The 16,571-nt window shown below is 40.0% G+C and overlaps 2 protein-coding genes across 8 annotated transcripts in view; one reads left to right on the top strand and one right to left on the bottom strand.

Moving 5' to 3' along the window:
• LOC135167494 (uncharacterized) overlaps positions 1 to 16,571 on the bottom strand; it is a 162,867-nt gene that overhangs the window by 119,008 nt on the left and 27,288 nt on the right. The window lies entirely within an intron of this gene.
• The window catches only part of Bx (Beadex), a 53,212-nt gene that overhangs the window by 17,411 nt on the left and 19,230 nt on the right, over positions 1 to 16,571 (top strand). Inside the window, exons 1-4 of one of the 2 annotated variants that reach the window (XM_064130740.1) lie at positions 10,929 to 11,229; positions 12,771 to 12,869; positions 13,265 to 13,402; positions 13,843 to 13,968. In XM_064130740.1, coding sequence (XP_063986810.1) covers positions 11,177 to 11,229; positions 12,771 to 12,869; positions 13,265 to 13,402; positions 13,843 to 13,968 — 416 coding nt within the window. In that variant the 5' untranslated portion in view covers positions 10,929 to 11,176. Of the gene's footprint in view, positions 1 to 10,928; positions 11,230 to 12,770; positions 12,870 to 13,264; positions 13,403 to 13,842; positions 13,969 to 16,571 lie in introns of those variants that run through there. The other variant, XM_064130741.1, reaches the window with a different exon arrangement.

Genomic DNA, 16,571 nt, shown 5'->3' on the forward strand with positions numbered 1-16,571 from the left:
ACTTGTCTCTGATGCGACTTTTTGCGGTATATCTTTGAATCTCAGAGAGATAGCAAATTTTTTATAGAGACCTTTATTCTGGTATTCAATTAGCGCTACAAAAAAGATATAATAAAAAAAATTCTATGTCCTTTAGATTCCGAGATATTCATGAAAAACTGATCAATATTCACCAGTGATTTATCTCCCTTGACTACCTCACTACTGAATTAATTATGTAATAAGTTAATAAACTTAAAATTATTTAATTTTTAAACTCTCAAAAAATCAGTTCGACAAAAGCTACAATGACAGTTCAATATTTTTGCATTTACGTTCCATTTTTTCTGTTGATTAAAATTCCAGAATTATGAAGTGCTTCTACATTCACTTAATCCCACAAGCGAATATCACACGTTATCTCGAAGTCGATCAATCACCAAACGCACATGCACCCCCTCCTAAACCTTCCTCTTTCTATCCACCCACACATCCGTAAAGCCCGGGGGCTCCAGTAGTACCAGTTTCAGTTTCAATTCTCCATCTCACTCCAGCCCTCTGTTATTCACACCGAGTCGTATATCATTCCGTTATCATCGACTCTTTATATGCGGTCGCGCTCCATTTTCTGTCTGTTTGCCCCGGTAAACGGCAGCCACCCCTGCAATACCCCCTATCCCTCCCCCCAACCCCCTTCGATATCACTGGTTCTCGTATGCACTGATTCAGTCGACCTTAGCCAGATTTTCATCCATGTGTTTTCATCCAAAAAGGTGAAGCGTATTATTTTCGAAAATTCGCCCCTTTTTTCAGGGGAGTAATTTTTTTTTTTTACCCGGAGTAGATATTCAACTTATACCTCACTGGGCAGTGGTTGGTTTTTATCAGAGAACGTCCGTTGCAGAAGCACAATCTTTTTTTTAATTCAACGAACGACCCAACGGCGACACGAAATTGACGGAAGAATCAGTCATCCCTTTTGTAAATTTTTTTTTTCTGCGTCGATGATAGATGAAAGTGAAGGCTTTTGGATCAATCGGATATTTGTGAACATCCCTTGGCGGCCCAACCCTCAAAATTATTCCTCATAACGGGATTGAGTTCATTTAAAGACCAATAGAAGCCCTTTTGTTCCTCACAATTTTAAAACTAATTATCCCGGATATATTCTAACAAACCTCCCCTAGCCCTTTGTCACTCTCCACTGACCCTCCGGGGCCCTCATAAATGTCGGACTTCCTAAACGCAAAAATAGAATAACAAACGCGTTTCGCACTTTCCACTCTTTATTCCCTAATAGTTAAATGAAACAAATCGCTCTCACCGAAATAAATCATCAACGGATAGCCCTTCAGAGTGACAAAAAAATATTGTCCCTTCTATATATTCCTTTTGAAACATTTTTTTCATACCCAGAACAGATCGAACGCTCCGGTTATCCAGGTCTGGTCATTTTTTCCTCTTCTCACTCCACTTTTTATTTTTATTTATTTTTTTTCCACCGCTCCATCAGCGACGCCGAGGGGGTGGAGGAATAGCCGTAAATCAAACGGGCGCATATGCACAAACAAGAGGGAATCCCCGTGTGCTGCATGCAACCGGCGCCATCTTGTGTACAGCAACAGAGACCGGGGCCACAACTGGTGAACCGGAAACGACTGATAGTGACGCCACTGATCGACGCCTATAGAGTATTTTCACGATGATGAGGGCAGGGAGGGTTTTCGAGGCCTCCTGTCTCGTGCCACTGTGTTCACCCTTCGATGCTTCACAACCACCAAAAAACGATATACATCGGCATTGTGCACAGGGCAAATATCCTCGATAAGCGATTTGAGGAGAGATTTTACGGTTCGATCGTATAATCACGCGGTTGCTTTTAAACTTTACGATGTATTCATTCAAATGGGTATGGGAAATGGGGGTACAAATGATTATGAGGGTTTATTCACAGATTCATTTGTCGATGGGGACTGAAATCATTTTTTCTAGTTTTTTTTCGATGAAAAATTTGATTTTTAATCGTGAAAAGTGAACCGTTTACTAAATTAATTGCCAAATCCGAAGATCGAGGGCTCCGTCAATGGGAAGAGCGGCCATTCATCAAGATAAATAATTAAAATTTCATCGAAGTATCAACAAGACACCATTCCTTCCGGCATTCTGCCTAATTACGAAATTTTCCGGGTAAAGTTTATTAAAGTGTTCCTCTCGTGAGAATTTCTTTCTCGAATAAAATATTATATTTCGTGCTGGCTCGACGATTTTTGATCCCTCCATTGATTTTTCAATTTAAACCACCCCAAGACATTCATAAGACTACAATGCAACACTTCGCCCGTATATTTATCAAGCAGAATGACCGCATTCTGTTGTCCCTCTCTCCAGCCGGAAACAACCGGAGGAAGACGTTGAATGAAGAACCTTCAAGCCCCGAAAAACTCCTTGCCAAGAGGCAATGGTGAAGGGCACCCCACCAGATTGCGTGAAAAGGGTGGATTTTGGCACGCAAATGGAGGGGTTTTGTATAGTGGCACAACGAGAGACAGCATCAGGGGATGTATTGTCGTGCGTCAATGCCACGGAAACTAACACCACCCCCTCTCTCCCCATCTCTCCTACATCTCACCATCATATTACACCCAGTGCCAGAGTGGCTCCCAGTTTATGGATGTATTCAGCAGAATTGTCACGTGCTCAAAGCCCTTTAACCATCAAACAACTGATGTCCAGTACTCAAGCGCCACTAGAAGTCAACGGGAATTATTTTTCATTTGGATTTTATGGAATAAAAGAAATTTCTCGGTTTTTATTTAGCTCCATCGATGGACATTGATGGGCATCTTTTGTCTAATGGTGAGCCACTTCAGGGGCTGGTTTGGTGAGACCTTGGAAACAGCCGAAAGTCCATTTTCAAGTTTTTCGTTGTGTTGCCACATTTTGCGGTACATTTCGGGTGAAAAACCACCTACACGCCCTTCACTGTACGATCAGAGCCATTTCTGTTGTATTTTTCTTCCCCTGGAAGGGCCATCAGGGAGAGAGAATCCTCCAAATACTTCTAATTTACGGATTGGTAGATTTTCTTTGTGCTGGTTCTAATTAATTTCCATCGGTTTTGTCCCTTAATCCAGAACAGCTCGGCCATTTTCCCAGGGAAAGAGTTGGAAGGGAATGATTACTAGAGTATTAAACGTCTTTTGGACTGGGGGTAGAATGAAGAGCTGAGAATCCTCAACTTTTAAGTCATTCCATTCTAAATATGAAGATTATATTTTTCCTTCTGGTTTTTTGTCAATTCTATTCATCAAATTCACTTCTCGCAACAACTCACAATTCTATATCATCAAATTCAAAAACTGATTCATACAAAACCATTTCTCAATTCAACCCAAACTCCAATGAATTCTCAATACTTCATTTCGCCCTCGAATTTATGAAAAACCCTATCAATATTCGTGGATAGAAAATTTTTCAGGAATAAGTTTCATCCCTCAGGGATATGTCTCAAGTATAAAGGAAGGACGATGGGGGTGAGGTTAAGGTGAGTTGAAAAGAGATGGTGAGGGTAAATTCGTCGAGCCACCGGAAACTACGTCTTTTCGCTATCGGACAAAAACGATTTATCATCCCCGGGCGTTTCATAGGAATATTGAATACGACAAGATAATCTCTTGAAGAGACGTTACCTCACTCCTGGATACGTTTCATAGTGCGGCCTTTTGGAACACAGAGAGATGATGTGAGAGGGTGGAGGATGGCAACGGTTGTGCTTAATGTACCGCAAGGCCCCGATAAGCTGCCACACTGTTGTGACGTAACCTTGGGTAGTTTTTGTCACAATGACTAGCCAAAGAGAGTGCATGTACCCGCAGGACATTTAACCTCGAGTTTTGTAAAGAAAAAATTTTATTGAAACAATGCATTCCCCTACCGAGTTTCCCTATCTATCCACTTTTAATTGTTCACAAATTTAAATAAAACGAAAAATTTTCTAATGATTATTATCACTGCCATTCTTCTCTCAAGAACTATTTCTCAACAAATACTTGTTGAGGTGCAGAAGATACTCATACAAAAAATAAAATGAGTTTGATTTTGTTTCGAAAATGCAATGTATCATAAAATATAATATTCAAGGGCTCAATAACTCAGAAATATATGAATTTCTTGTTATTCTAAAATGACGTTGAGTCACATTAATTTAAAAAATGTGAGAAAATTCCAAGAGAAATGAAATTCTCGAGACACAATATTTTCCAAGTGTGTTATATCCCCACTCACTGCGGCTTTTCGACTCCCATATGAGCGTCAAATACCATAAGTGCAAACCCCGTTGGGTAAACACACACGTAACATGAAGAAATCCCTACAGGAGTGTGTCTAGCGGACGACGGCCAACACCCACCCATTTTCAGTATAATAAAACCATTAAGACTGATCCTCATACGTGAATTCAAACCGTATAAATATCTGTTGAGATCCCTCACCGTCGTTTCCCCGCAGACAAAAATGAAAGGAAAAAAAAAAAAGCGAAATGGGAAACTCGTGAAGCAAAAATCCAACACACGTGGATTTCACTCGCTATAAATCCAAACTGGAATTTTTTTTCGAGGATCAAGCGCCTGTCCCTCGAGTCAAACGCGTTCACGCTGTTTGGATCGGTTGTTTCTACGTTTGTGGCTGTCAAAGTGCGTTATATAAAACCATTTATCTATTTTTTTTCCACTACTGAATGACTCGGTCTTTATTATTTTTCGTCGGGCAGGGGGAAAGGGGAGAGAGAGAGAAAAATCTCTGATGAATTATTGAGAGGCTCGTCCACTGGGCGGCTCTCTGTTTATGACCGGGCGAGTGCCATAAATGGGTAGATAAAAGGGAGATGATAAAAAGAAATGTTTAACTATTAGCATAAAGTGGTGATAGGAAAATTATGTGCATAAGTTATTTATCTTATTCATAAAATGGACAAAAAAAAGTTTTTATCTTTTGTAAATGTTTGAGGAGGATATCTTATTGGGTTGGTACAAGTAGAATCATATGTCAACGAGATAGAACTTTTTTTTTAACAACAAAAAAATTCTGTAACCTTGTGAGACGCCATATTGTTCATAATTCTCAATTGTTTTTAATAATTTCTGTCGTTTTGTATCGTTCAAATGAAAATGTAATTTCAGACTTATCACTTCAAAATTTCCATATCGTCTGTACTCCGTCTGATAATACCGAATGCGCATTGCTGACAAAGTTATATAGCGTGCGACTGGCCTGCAACGATAATTATGTACAGGGAGGAGACACTTGCTTGGTCAGCCTTTGCTTAGGTCCTTTAATAGGGTAGGATCAGCAGGGCTCTCAACAATTATTCCACCTCCCCCCCTCTCCTCACCCTTCCACAGCCACTTATCTACAGGCTCTTTAAACTGAAATCTTTTCGTCGCGACGTGAAGAAAACACGAGTTTACTCAGGGTGTAAGCAAAAGTCGACCCCAGATGCTTGGGAATTCGAGAGTTATTTACCCTCGAGGGGGAAAAAAAAGAGGGGAGTGGATCGATCCTCGAAAGAATCAACAAGTACTGAGGTCCGAGAGGGACTCCATCCCTCAGGGCGATATATTAAGACCGGAGGGGGCTTCAAACATGTGGCAGTTTCACTTCAGTGATCAAAAGTGACTGACAAGGGATGAAATTTTTTTTTTAACATTTTTTTTACGGCTCAAAGTGATAAGTTTTTAATAAAAATATTCGAGGATATCCAAGTACTTTTATAATTTTTAATTAACTGGAGTAGTTAAATTGCATGACAGAAAATTGAAAAGAAGGGGAATAGTGAGGGGTATTCGGAGGCCATTTAGGGTTGAATTAATGTTTTCAACAGTTATTGTCTGTAAACAAATAATCATCATGATTTTATTGGAATTTACATTCGAAACTTGAGTCACAGAACTGTGAAATGTCCCGTTAATTCAGGCGAGAAGCTTCTCCATTCTTCATTATTCACATTCATCGTTTCACGAAGCATTTTCATGAACCCTCCCAAGTAGCCAAATGATTAAGTTACCACGGGGATGATTTACCAACGGAAGCCCTCGTATTCATCCAAGACGCTGCGGTTTAAGAGGAAAGCTCAGGGTTTGTGAGGGAGCAAACGCGTGGCATATTCCTGAGAAAGTCGTGTAGGGGTGGTAGGGTGAATTAGTAGGTCTCGGTATACGTAGGGTTGATGCTCTGCATCTTCCAAAACCGTGCGGTGGTTTAGCTTTCTCGCTTGTCAGGTCGCCAGAGGGGATTGGGTTAACTCCGAAGAGTGGCCGTGGTCGTCGGGGCTCCTGACCAGCCCCCCTACCATCGAGGATGTTAATGATTGATGGGAAAATTTCCCTCTTGGGAATGAGCAATGAGGACGATAGCCGAGAGGCCGAATGATATTCGCGAAACTGAGGAAGATTTCGTTATGAATAATCGAGAATTCCAGTGATATGCAGTTGAATTGTCAATTTTTTAATACGAAAAGATGTTTTGCATTTTAAATGGAATATCAGAGCTCTCATTAGAGTTCATCTCAACAAAAATTTAGGACAAAAAATTGTTGAGAAACGGTAGACAAACATTCCTTGTTCCTATGCTTTCTCATAATATTTATAAAAATTAAAATTACCATTCTCAATTTAAATGAAAAAAAATTCAACCTTGAAAAATGATTATTCCTCGGTGAACAAAGGGGGAAAAATCAACTAATTAATAAGCATTTCTGCGCGATCCTCTCCAGGAGCAGCTACCGAAGGGAATGCTAATTAAATCATTATTGAAATTACTTGAGAAAACACCTGGCGAAGTGTTCTCCTGTAACTATTCCAATATGAATGCAAAGGCATTCCTCCCTCTCCCGAGGGATTTCAAAACTTCAAAGTTGAGTATTTAAAAATTGATGAAAAAATTTGCAGTAAAATACTGGCCAATGAGAGCTGCATAAGCCCAATACCTTATGGTATTGACAATAAAAGTTCGCGATAGCCATTGTTCATTTCATCAGACTGCACTCAAAATGGTGTGGGTGGTTGGGTGGTCCAGTGGTGTTTTGTCTTTTGTTATGAATGGGTCCTTATCTTGGACCTGGTCCGTCAACCACTGGTTTTGTCCTGCCGCACTGTCTGTGTTTTGTAAGGAGTACAGGAAACCGGACACGCCAAACGTCTGGACAAGTCCAACTGTTCTTTCATTTCTCTCCTGTCCCACCCCCCTACCCCCTCAATTGCACTCGAAATCATTTCGCCTAAATTTCAACTGAGATTGACTGTTTGGGTATCGAATGAGGCGTGAAAATACCCACTTTTTTCACCGAAAATCAACCCCTCGTCATCGCTGGATGGAATTTCAGCCCTCGGTTATGGGAATGAGGGTTGGGATTAATATTTTGGTGACTTTCACTTCCTCGCATGGGACTTCAGGAAATCACAGACATAAAGATAACTGCTTTTTTTTCAATATTCAAAGCGGCCATTGTATTTTGAGGGCAGTAGCACTCGGTGCAATTTAGTTAAATAAAAAATCATGGAAAGTCCTATTTATTTAAAAATCCAATAGAATTAGACACTCAATAATTAATAGTGGATTGTAGAGTTGAATAAATTAGAAACCTCTCATCCGAAATTCACTGTCACTATCCCGAAAATGACTAATCAACTATTTGCAAAATTTTTTTATTTCTCAACAGTATCAGGTCCCCATGAAATTAAATAAAACCCAATGTCACCCATAGCAACAATTTCCAAAGAATAAATCCTTGAAATTCGCTTCATCTACTCAAATATCGTCCACACAATACCCATACACTTTAGTCTAGGCTCACTCGTCCGTACATACACGTGCTTAATGAGAACCGGTGGCTCGATCACACGCTACATCCCTCAGTTGACCACTCCAACCCTCTCTCACTTTCCCTCCCAACAACTCGGAGCCGTCGTTCCGGTTAAAGGCTAGGGTTTGTGCGATGTAAATCAGCCGAGTGGTCAGTCCGCCTGCACTTGCCGCACATTAACTTACCCCCTACCCCCTTGCAACTTCAACCCCCCAGTGCCTCTTTACAGTGGAACAAACACCACCACCTGAGATTTATTCCTTCGTGCAAATGGAAAAAAAAAAAAAAAAAAAAAAAACCAACAGAGGGAGAGAAAATGGGAGAAAAATCCTCAACATTTTAACTCCGACAAACATCGAGGGATCGATCCTCGGTGAGTTTCTGCTGGGGACACTTACAAATTAGCCAATCAAGTACTAATCCCCCTTCTTCAGCTACACCTACATCCCAATTGGCCGGTGCACCCCCTCCCCCTCTCCCACCCACCCGCAAATACTTTAATCCGTCCATTAATCCGAGTGAAGATAAAAGTTTCCCCAGTAGTCACAGCCCTTTTGTCGTCTGTCCATCGCCCCCTCCCCTCCCCCCGTCAGCCACTACAGTTACCCGCATCACTGACAACTGGCACGAAAACCGTTCACTCTGGTATTGGCGTATCGATGACAATCGGCCAGTCTCATTTACCGATTAATCGTACGAAAATGGGAGTTCAGGGGCTGACGTTGGTGATCTTTCGATTTGGTATTGCTTTCTTTCGGTTAATTTAGGGGTGGGGAATGATCTCCAGATTATTTCTTTCACCGAGAAAAAAAACTTCGATAATACATTGGAAATGTCTAGTAATCATTGAATAATCGCCGCGAAAATAATTTTTTTTTTCGATAGACCCAACCCCTAAATTCTCAGTTTTCTTGTGGTAATTATATTTCTGATAAAATAATTTTCAAAATTGATTTATTTCTCGCGATTACCATTTAGTTCAGGGCGGTAAAAAAAATTAGACTGTGGGGAAAAAGGGTGAGTGAGGTAGACATTTGAATTTATGTCTCACATCTTCGTGGGCCGTCGGTGGCGATTTTTTACACCGTCACTACTATATACACTGGACAAACAACAATAAATATATTTTGCGTACATACGGATGGTGGTAGTAGGAGGGGATGAGTCTCTAAAATACATGGGATCGGCATAGCGAACTTCCGTACGAGCACGTACAAGCATAGCTTAGCGTAATCTGACTGCACACCATCCCTATTTCAGTATGTGCCCATTTCAGGGGGAGATACCAATGACCCCAGACCCCTTGAACGCCACAAGTATCATCACCTAAAAGAATTTCTCGTGTCCATTTGAATTCTTTTGTGGAAAATAATATCATGTAAAAAATATATTAAAAATTGGAATGAAATCTTCACATGGAAATGAAAAACATTACGTTTTCTTCAATAAAACTTCATGTACCACCACTGAATTTGATAATAAATAATAATTACTGCAAATATTCTAAAATATCGACTTAAAGTCAATCATTGGAGTGACTAATTAAATTACTGTTCCATTAATTTAAAAAAAATGTTGAAATGAAATAAATTCAGAATTGATACATCCACAATAGGAAGACACCATAATTTCAAATGCTAATGGCCGATTATACACGTAATACGGTTTTTGTGTGAGTTTCACGTGTGACCACGTTCGCAGAAGCTTAAAACATCCCTTAAATTACCCAGCCATTAGTAGTGAGGGCCGCCTCCCTCGAATGCCCAGCAAACGAGGATTTCAGTGTTGCCCTCCTCCCCATCGAGATTTATTTCATGCGAAATATTCCTCCCTCCCCCCGCACCATTCCGCAGAAAAGGGCGAGAATTACGTTGTTACGAGAATAGAAGTTAGGAAAAGGGTTCGAGTGCCTGTGCATACCAACGACTTTTCTGTGAGTGGAGTGAGCCCTTGGCAATGCGTAAAGATTTTTAAGATTTTCCCTTTTCACCCTGAGATTATCCAAACACCCTGTGAATTCATGGAATTCCAAAAAGAAAAGGGATTTTAAAGGAGAGGCGGAGAAGCTCGTTATCGGTCTTATCTCCTTAATTTCTTCAAAGTGGCTACTCCAGTTGGTGAATAAAGAGGATAAAGGGGGCCGAGTGGGTGGTAGTCGAGGGGGAGAGAGAGAGAGAGAGAGTGAAGGAGAGCGATTTTGTGAATTTAAATAGCCCCGGTATTCTCTGGATAGGGATAAGGCCAAGGATTAAACTCACCCTGTCTCCACGAAAAACCATTCCTCCCTCGATATAATGTCGCAGAGACTCGGTTACGCTTTCCTTCCTTCCGTGGGATAAAACAAAACACTGTAGCTTGAGTATATTAATGCCGAGCTTAATGTTACCCCCGTTTGCTAATTAATGGACTCACCGGATGTTTTAAAAAAAAAATGAAGGTCTGTGGGAATTTAATGAGAGATGCGCGAGCATATCATTTTTTTTAATCATATCATTCACTTTAGAGGTCTAATTTTTATCCAAAATTCTTATCCGTCCAGTTTTTCATACCACAAATAGGATAATGTGTATCGAAAATCAATTTAAAAAATCTCTGCTCATAATCAATGCCAGGATTATCGCACCTGTCTCTCAGCGAATCCCCGCAAAGTTCCCTAAAGATAAGGCCAAGATAAAGATAATCTTGTAGTCAAACTGGCTCGACCTATTACTTTCATTCCTCTCAGACCTGTTCTCGAGTGGGCGTAGTCCAACTGTCTCATTTTTTTAATTTTCCGAGTCTCCTAGGAGCTTCTAGGAGATGATAGCCCGGAGGGTGGTGCCACCACATTGGGGCGGGGCCTCAGGTGGCTGCAGAGAGCCGGCGCTGCAGCTCTCAGATTCATCTGAATGCGTCTCAAGAATTTCTCAATTTACCCGACTCCACCCGGAAAAATATTCCATCCCCAGACGGAGAGAAAACCTCGGGTGGAAACAATCATTTTAAAAAATTCCCACCCTGTCATATAATCAACCAGAAATTGCCAGATAACGTTTATCAATCAGTCGATAAATTTTCCTGACCAGTTCAGTCATTTTTCTTGAAAAATAAAGGACAATTGCCAGACGGTTGGGTAATTTCTACCCAACTTTTTCACTCCGTTGAATTATTGTTATATCTGGGTTTATTTGATCGAAAAATTTTGCATTGTCTGATCGGGTCATGGTAAGGGGGTCTCTGACAAGTGCTAGGGATAATGTATATATCGGTTACACTGCGGCAATATACAGTGGTTAGTGGTTGATGAACGCGCAGCGTGACTAATCGAATTAACGTTGCTTTGAGGATCAGGGGCCGTGGATGATCCGATCACGTGGCCGATGGACGAATTGCCAACGATGCGAACCACTTCCGTATGTAGTGCCATTCCCAACTACCCTCAGTAACTGGCTATCTCGTTCCATTCTCTCTTGGTTATTATGGAGTCGACTTGAACCATCAGCCTGCACCGGCGAGCATTTACTTTCGATTAAAATCAGTTGGAAATATATCGTCCTTGGATTTTTTTCTGAGTAACGAATAGGACTCAAAATTATTCAACTCACTCGAAGTAATAGGACCAAAGTTTGTCAGGAAAATTAGTGAATCATTTTTACAAAATAATTTCACTTAAATTGTCCTTGTAAAATTTGTAAACCATTCGAAGTTGTCTATCTGCCTACTTCAAGAGCTACTTTTATAACAAATTTCATAGCTATAAAGGACAAAGCTCCTGCTCAACCTCAACGATTCGTTTTGCGGTAACAGAAAGTACATGAACAAAGTGAAAATCGAGTCTAGAGGGGTAGATTTTGGCCCTAGAGTCGAGAGAGGGTTATCGTTCGCCCGCGGAGGACTGCCCGCAGGAATTTCTGCGGTCACATTCCGACGGTTGAGACTTCAGTATTCGAGAAATGGACTCGTTCAAGCTCCACATCGTATCTGAACTTATTTCCCACTGGTCATTTTATTCACCTGGAATTTACGTATTTTTATCCTGTCATTCCTACATGAATTGAAATAATTTCCTGGTTAGACTTTAATATCCGGATCAAAGGGTTTTGGGTATATTTGTTTGCACAAAACTTGGCTCACAGGAAGATATTAAACGTTGGTTAATATTGTCCAGGATATTCATGCGATAAAACGGTAACTTTGCTCATAATCAAAGTTCAGTCGCCACTGTGCATTGTTGAAGGTATCTCAAACAGAACTAAATCTAAAAGCACTAAAAGCTGCTCTATTGTCCAGCTTTTACTGTAGAATAAAATTCGGTGTCAATGCAACAAATGAAAAACAAATGTCTGAAAAATTATTCCGAATCGTAAAAAATCAAATGGAAAACTCGGAAACGTTAAATAAATTTTCTCCAGCAAAGGGAAAACAAAATGACATTTTACCTCGAATTTTTTCCCCGATTTGAGATGGAAAAATTTTCAAAAAATGAGTAGTTTATTCCACAACCTGAATAATTTATAAATTGACATTTTTCTCCGTACAATCGACTTGATTTACCCCATTCAAGCGAATACATCGGAACATGCTACGGGTCAAAACTAATTCGATTCTAAACTCCTCTCTGACCGCACCACAAAACGCCCCCGCACTCGGACACAGATGGCACTAAACCGCTGTTAAATTCTCAGTGTCCCTACCCCCTTAACTCTAATTACTCATAGACAAACTGAGAAAGCCACAGATACCGGCAGCTGCCGTTGAAACTTGATAAAAGCGATATTCAGACACATTCTGGTGCTAGCAGTTGAGACAGATCAGCATTCTAAATTTATTTGCCCCTCATATTCCATCCAATGACTATTAACAGGACCGTCGAAGTACACCCGAGCATTTTCAATCATTTTCACTGTTAACTAATTCATTTCTCCAATAATTAATCGACTAATTTATTCGTCAGATACTGCGAGATGACGATGGATGTGAGCAAGACGGAGCCGAGTAAAAATGGAGCTCCTCAGCAGGAATGCGCCGGATGTGGAAAACCAATTACCGAGAGGTAAAAATTACATTTCAAAATCATTATTCGAGAGTTGAGAATTGCGTTGAATCACAAAATTAAATTTATTTTAATTAATATATCAGCCATATTTGATTATTCATACATTCTGGAAAGCGTGGTTCCAAATTTAGACGCGTAAAATCTATTCGTTGAGAATAATTGAATTACCCCGGGGGAATTCATCAAGAAGTGAATACCCAGAGGTTTGTCTGCAAGAATAGACTAAATGAAAAATAAAATTCTACGATGTCCATAAATTATTTAAGAAATATCGTCTTGTTCTTCGTTTGAGAACGATTGCCTACAAGTTTTCATCCGAGGACGAATAACCGAAGAACAAATATCGGAATAATCATTTTCCAATAAAAAAACGACAATTTCCCCTTCACCAGGTACCTCCTGAAGGCCCTAGACATGTTTTGGCACGAAGATTGCTTGAAATGCGGTTGTTGCGATTGCCGACTCGGTGAAGTAGGTTCAACCCTCTACACAAAAGCCAATCTGATTCTCTGCAAGCGCGATTACCTCAGGTGAGTCAATAAAAAGTCAATAAAATCATAAACGAAAAAAATAACTCATCCAATACTCCGCAAATATAATATCTCCCTCCCCCAAATTGAATTTCACAGACGAGTTCGCTTTATTGAATGCCAACATAAACTCCGAGATGATTTGCTTTACCAATGTGGATGATATAACACGTGGGTGTAGGGTATTTTATCAATGATATTACTGTATGAAAATGAAAGAGCGGAATACCACCGGTTGGTGAGTAAATAAAGTGGGTTGAGATTACGAAACTCCCGAGGGAATACACCCAGGTGGTATTGTGAGTTGGGGACTATTGGAGCTGTGGACTTTATTAATAGATCCAATATTTGAAGAGAACATTAGGCCATTGTCATCCCCCTCTGGACAATAGTTTATTGGTTACCGTTGTCACTATAAATAAAATTCAATATTTTTGCAGATTATTTGGTAACACTGGATACTGTGCTGCATGCTCCAAGGTTATTCCGGCATTTGAAATGGTCATGAGAGCTAGAGCTAATGTCTATCATCTAGAGTGCTTCGCTTGTCAGCAGTGCAATCACAGGTGAGATATGATAAATGTTCATTTAATTTGGCGAGACAGGGGCAGTTGAAAAATTCCCAGAAAATAATACCCATTCAGGTGAAATTCAATTTCAAGTGGTTTCAGAATTTTTTAAAATTTTTTCATTTCCTTTTACTGTATGAGAATGATGGAGCAATCATGGGGAAACAATGGCAGAATAGTTGGGAAATGCTTTGGTTGAGGTTAGAAGATTAATTTATTCCCCTGATATCAAATATTCTCGGTAGAATTACTCGCAATGTTTTCCGTTAAATTAGGAAAGATGATTTGCATCTGACGTGTAACTCATTCAACTCTCTTATACCCAAGTTGCCAACAGTCGGGGGAAGAGAGAAACTCTGACTTTCAGCCTCAACGCCCGTCCGTCAATTATACTTGCCAGATATAGTGGGGTTGGAGATATGAGATCTTGACTAGCACACATTATACGAATGTCTGAGTTCGAGAGGGAAATGGAGGAGTGAGATAAGTTGAAGTGTTGCCTGTTGTCAGATCGAGGAAAATGTGGAGTTATTCCTCTGAGATATTTTTTTTACAAAAATTACGAATAATTTTGCGTACGAATTAATAGTTAATTCTTCGATTGCACGACTTTAAAAAAAATTTCGTTGTCCATGTCACCCTGAGAGATTAGTCTTTCCGTAAATTCTGACATTTTAATGTCACGTTCACGACATTTTCGTGACCTTTCGCATAAATTAAGAGCCTCCCAGTGGCACGTGATAATTAAATCGAGCAAAATTGCAAACAAAAAAAAAAATGGATGGATACAAAGTACAGGCCTTAGCTAACTGAAACGTCGAAGGTGCATTTCTTTTCGTTAAGATTGTTATCCATTTTTCAAGCCCATTGGGCTTCAAGGGCTTTCTTCATTCGCAGGAGGTGAAAGTGGTGGTTGACCGGGTATAGGGGTTACCCACAACCAGGAAACGGATATGGCCGTTGGGGTCACGCGATCGAAGGCACTTGAAGCTAAACCATAAAACACTTGAAGTTGTTTAATCATACACTTACAAATAACCATAGGTTGCAATAGAAACGCACTTTTTGTGAAGTTATGCTTTCACTCGTGAACATTTTTTTTTCTTCTTTCTTCATCTCGGTTGCTTTTATGGGGAAAAATTAGTGGGGCTTCCGTGCAATGGGAAAACATACAACGTAAAAATGGTAGCAAAGTATGAAAAGAAACGGAAAAGAAATTAAAGTCAACGACTTTCGGTGGGAGCATAAAGTGAGGGTTTCACATAGACTTGGAGGAAAAAAAAATTGCAAATATTTTTTGCTGTAAAAAAAAATACTGTGTAACGAACCGTTTCTAATCGCCAATATCTTCCAACCCGAAAGAACCTCTGGGGATAATTTGCAAATGCCTTGAAGAATACCACCCGAATATACACAATTAACAAATATTTTAAATAACGCGGATAATAAAGAGAAAAAATTGCAACTGTGTAAATGAATTAAAAATAAATAAATAAATATCAGAATTAAGAATCCCCGTGGTACAATATTTTGTTCACTTCCATTTTCGCGAAACAATGCAAACTTGAGTTCAGGTGCGCCAGGGGCTGACCGTCGGCCATTCGGCATCCGGTGTCCCTCCGGGTGACTTCCGCTCGCGTCGCCGTCACGCATTTACCAAAGTGTAACAACACCCCCACCAAAATATACATGCATATAAATATACTCAATGCTGTATGTAGTTGTATACTTAGGAGTAAACTCAAGAACAAGGTGGAACTCACTCACTCACTCTCTCTTTTCCTCTCTCACTCACTCACTTCGTCTGAGATCTCCTTTCGCGATTATATTCAAATTAAATGCGGACTCCCAAGCGGTAATATACTGCCGCCAATTTAGCCACACGAGGGTGTCCCGTGGGGGCGCTTTACGCTGCCTATACCTCTTCTCACTCGAGGCCCTCGTGCTCTGGCAAACCTCTCTAAACTCGTTTCCAGTTCAATTGTTTCGTTTTGTCACACCCAGAGAGCACATTTAATATCAACTCTCTTTGAAACTAAATATTTTCAATTCCCGAGTGTTTTCGTTTCTCATCGACATGTGTTTTCGACTGCGAAAATATCGGTAGAGAAATTGTACACTATTTTACACAAAATTCTTTTATTATTTTCCATTGAGAGAACCAATCTACACGAAAAGAAACTTTAGGTAAAAAATTATACCTCCAGAGGGTGAAACGACACTAATTTTGTGGTTCATTGTCATTTCGTCCCACGTTCGGCCCTCTACAGGTCCAATTATTATCCAAAATTCCGTTCCGTGTATTTCCAACAAAATTGAGTGTGATAACTGACCATACCCCATCAGACATTATTTACCATTACCCAGACGATATTTTTCAATTGATATTTAATTTTCTATCTCAAAAAATTCCCAAAATCCACGTTTACCGAATGAAAGGGCAGTTTTTACCAGATATTCCTCCCTCTATCTGCACCCGTGCCACTGAATAGCTCTGAAACTACCCCCGTATTTTTCTCTCCCATCAAAACATATGTTGAGCGTTCGATAAAACTCCCGGAAAGGGCGAAATGCAAAAAAAAATATATATATTGAAACAA

The sequence above is a fragment of the Diachasmimorpha longicaudata genome, chromosome 11 (genome assembly GCF_034640455.1).
Source record: "Diachasmimorpha longicaudata isolate KC_UGA_2023 chromosome 11, iyDiaLong2, whole genome shotgun sequence".
In the NCBI taxonomy this organism is placed as follows: Eukaryota; Metazoa; Arthropoda; class Insecta; order Hymenoptera; family Braconidae; genus Diachasmimorpha; species Diachasmimorpha longicaudata.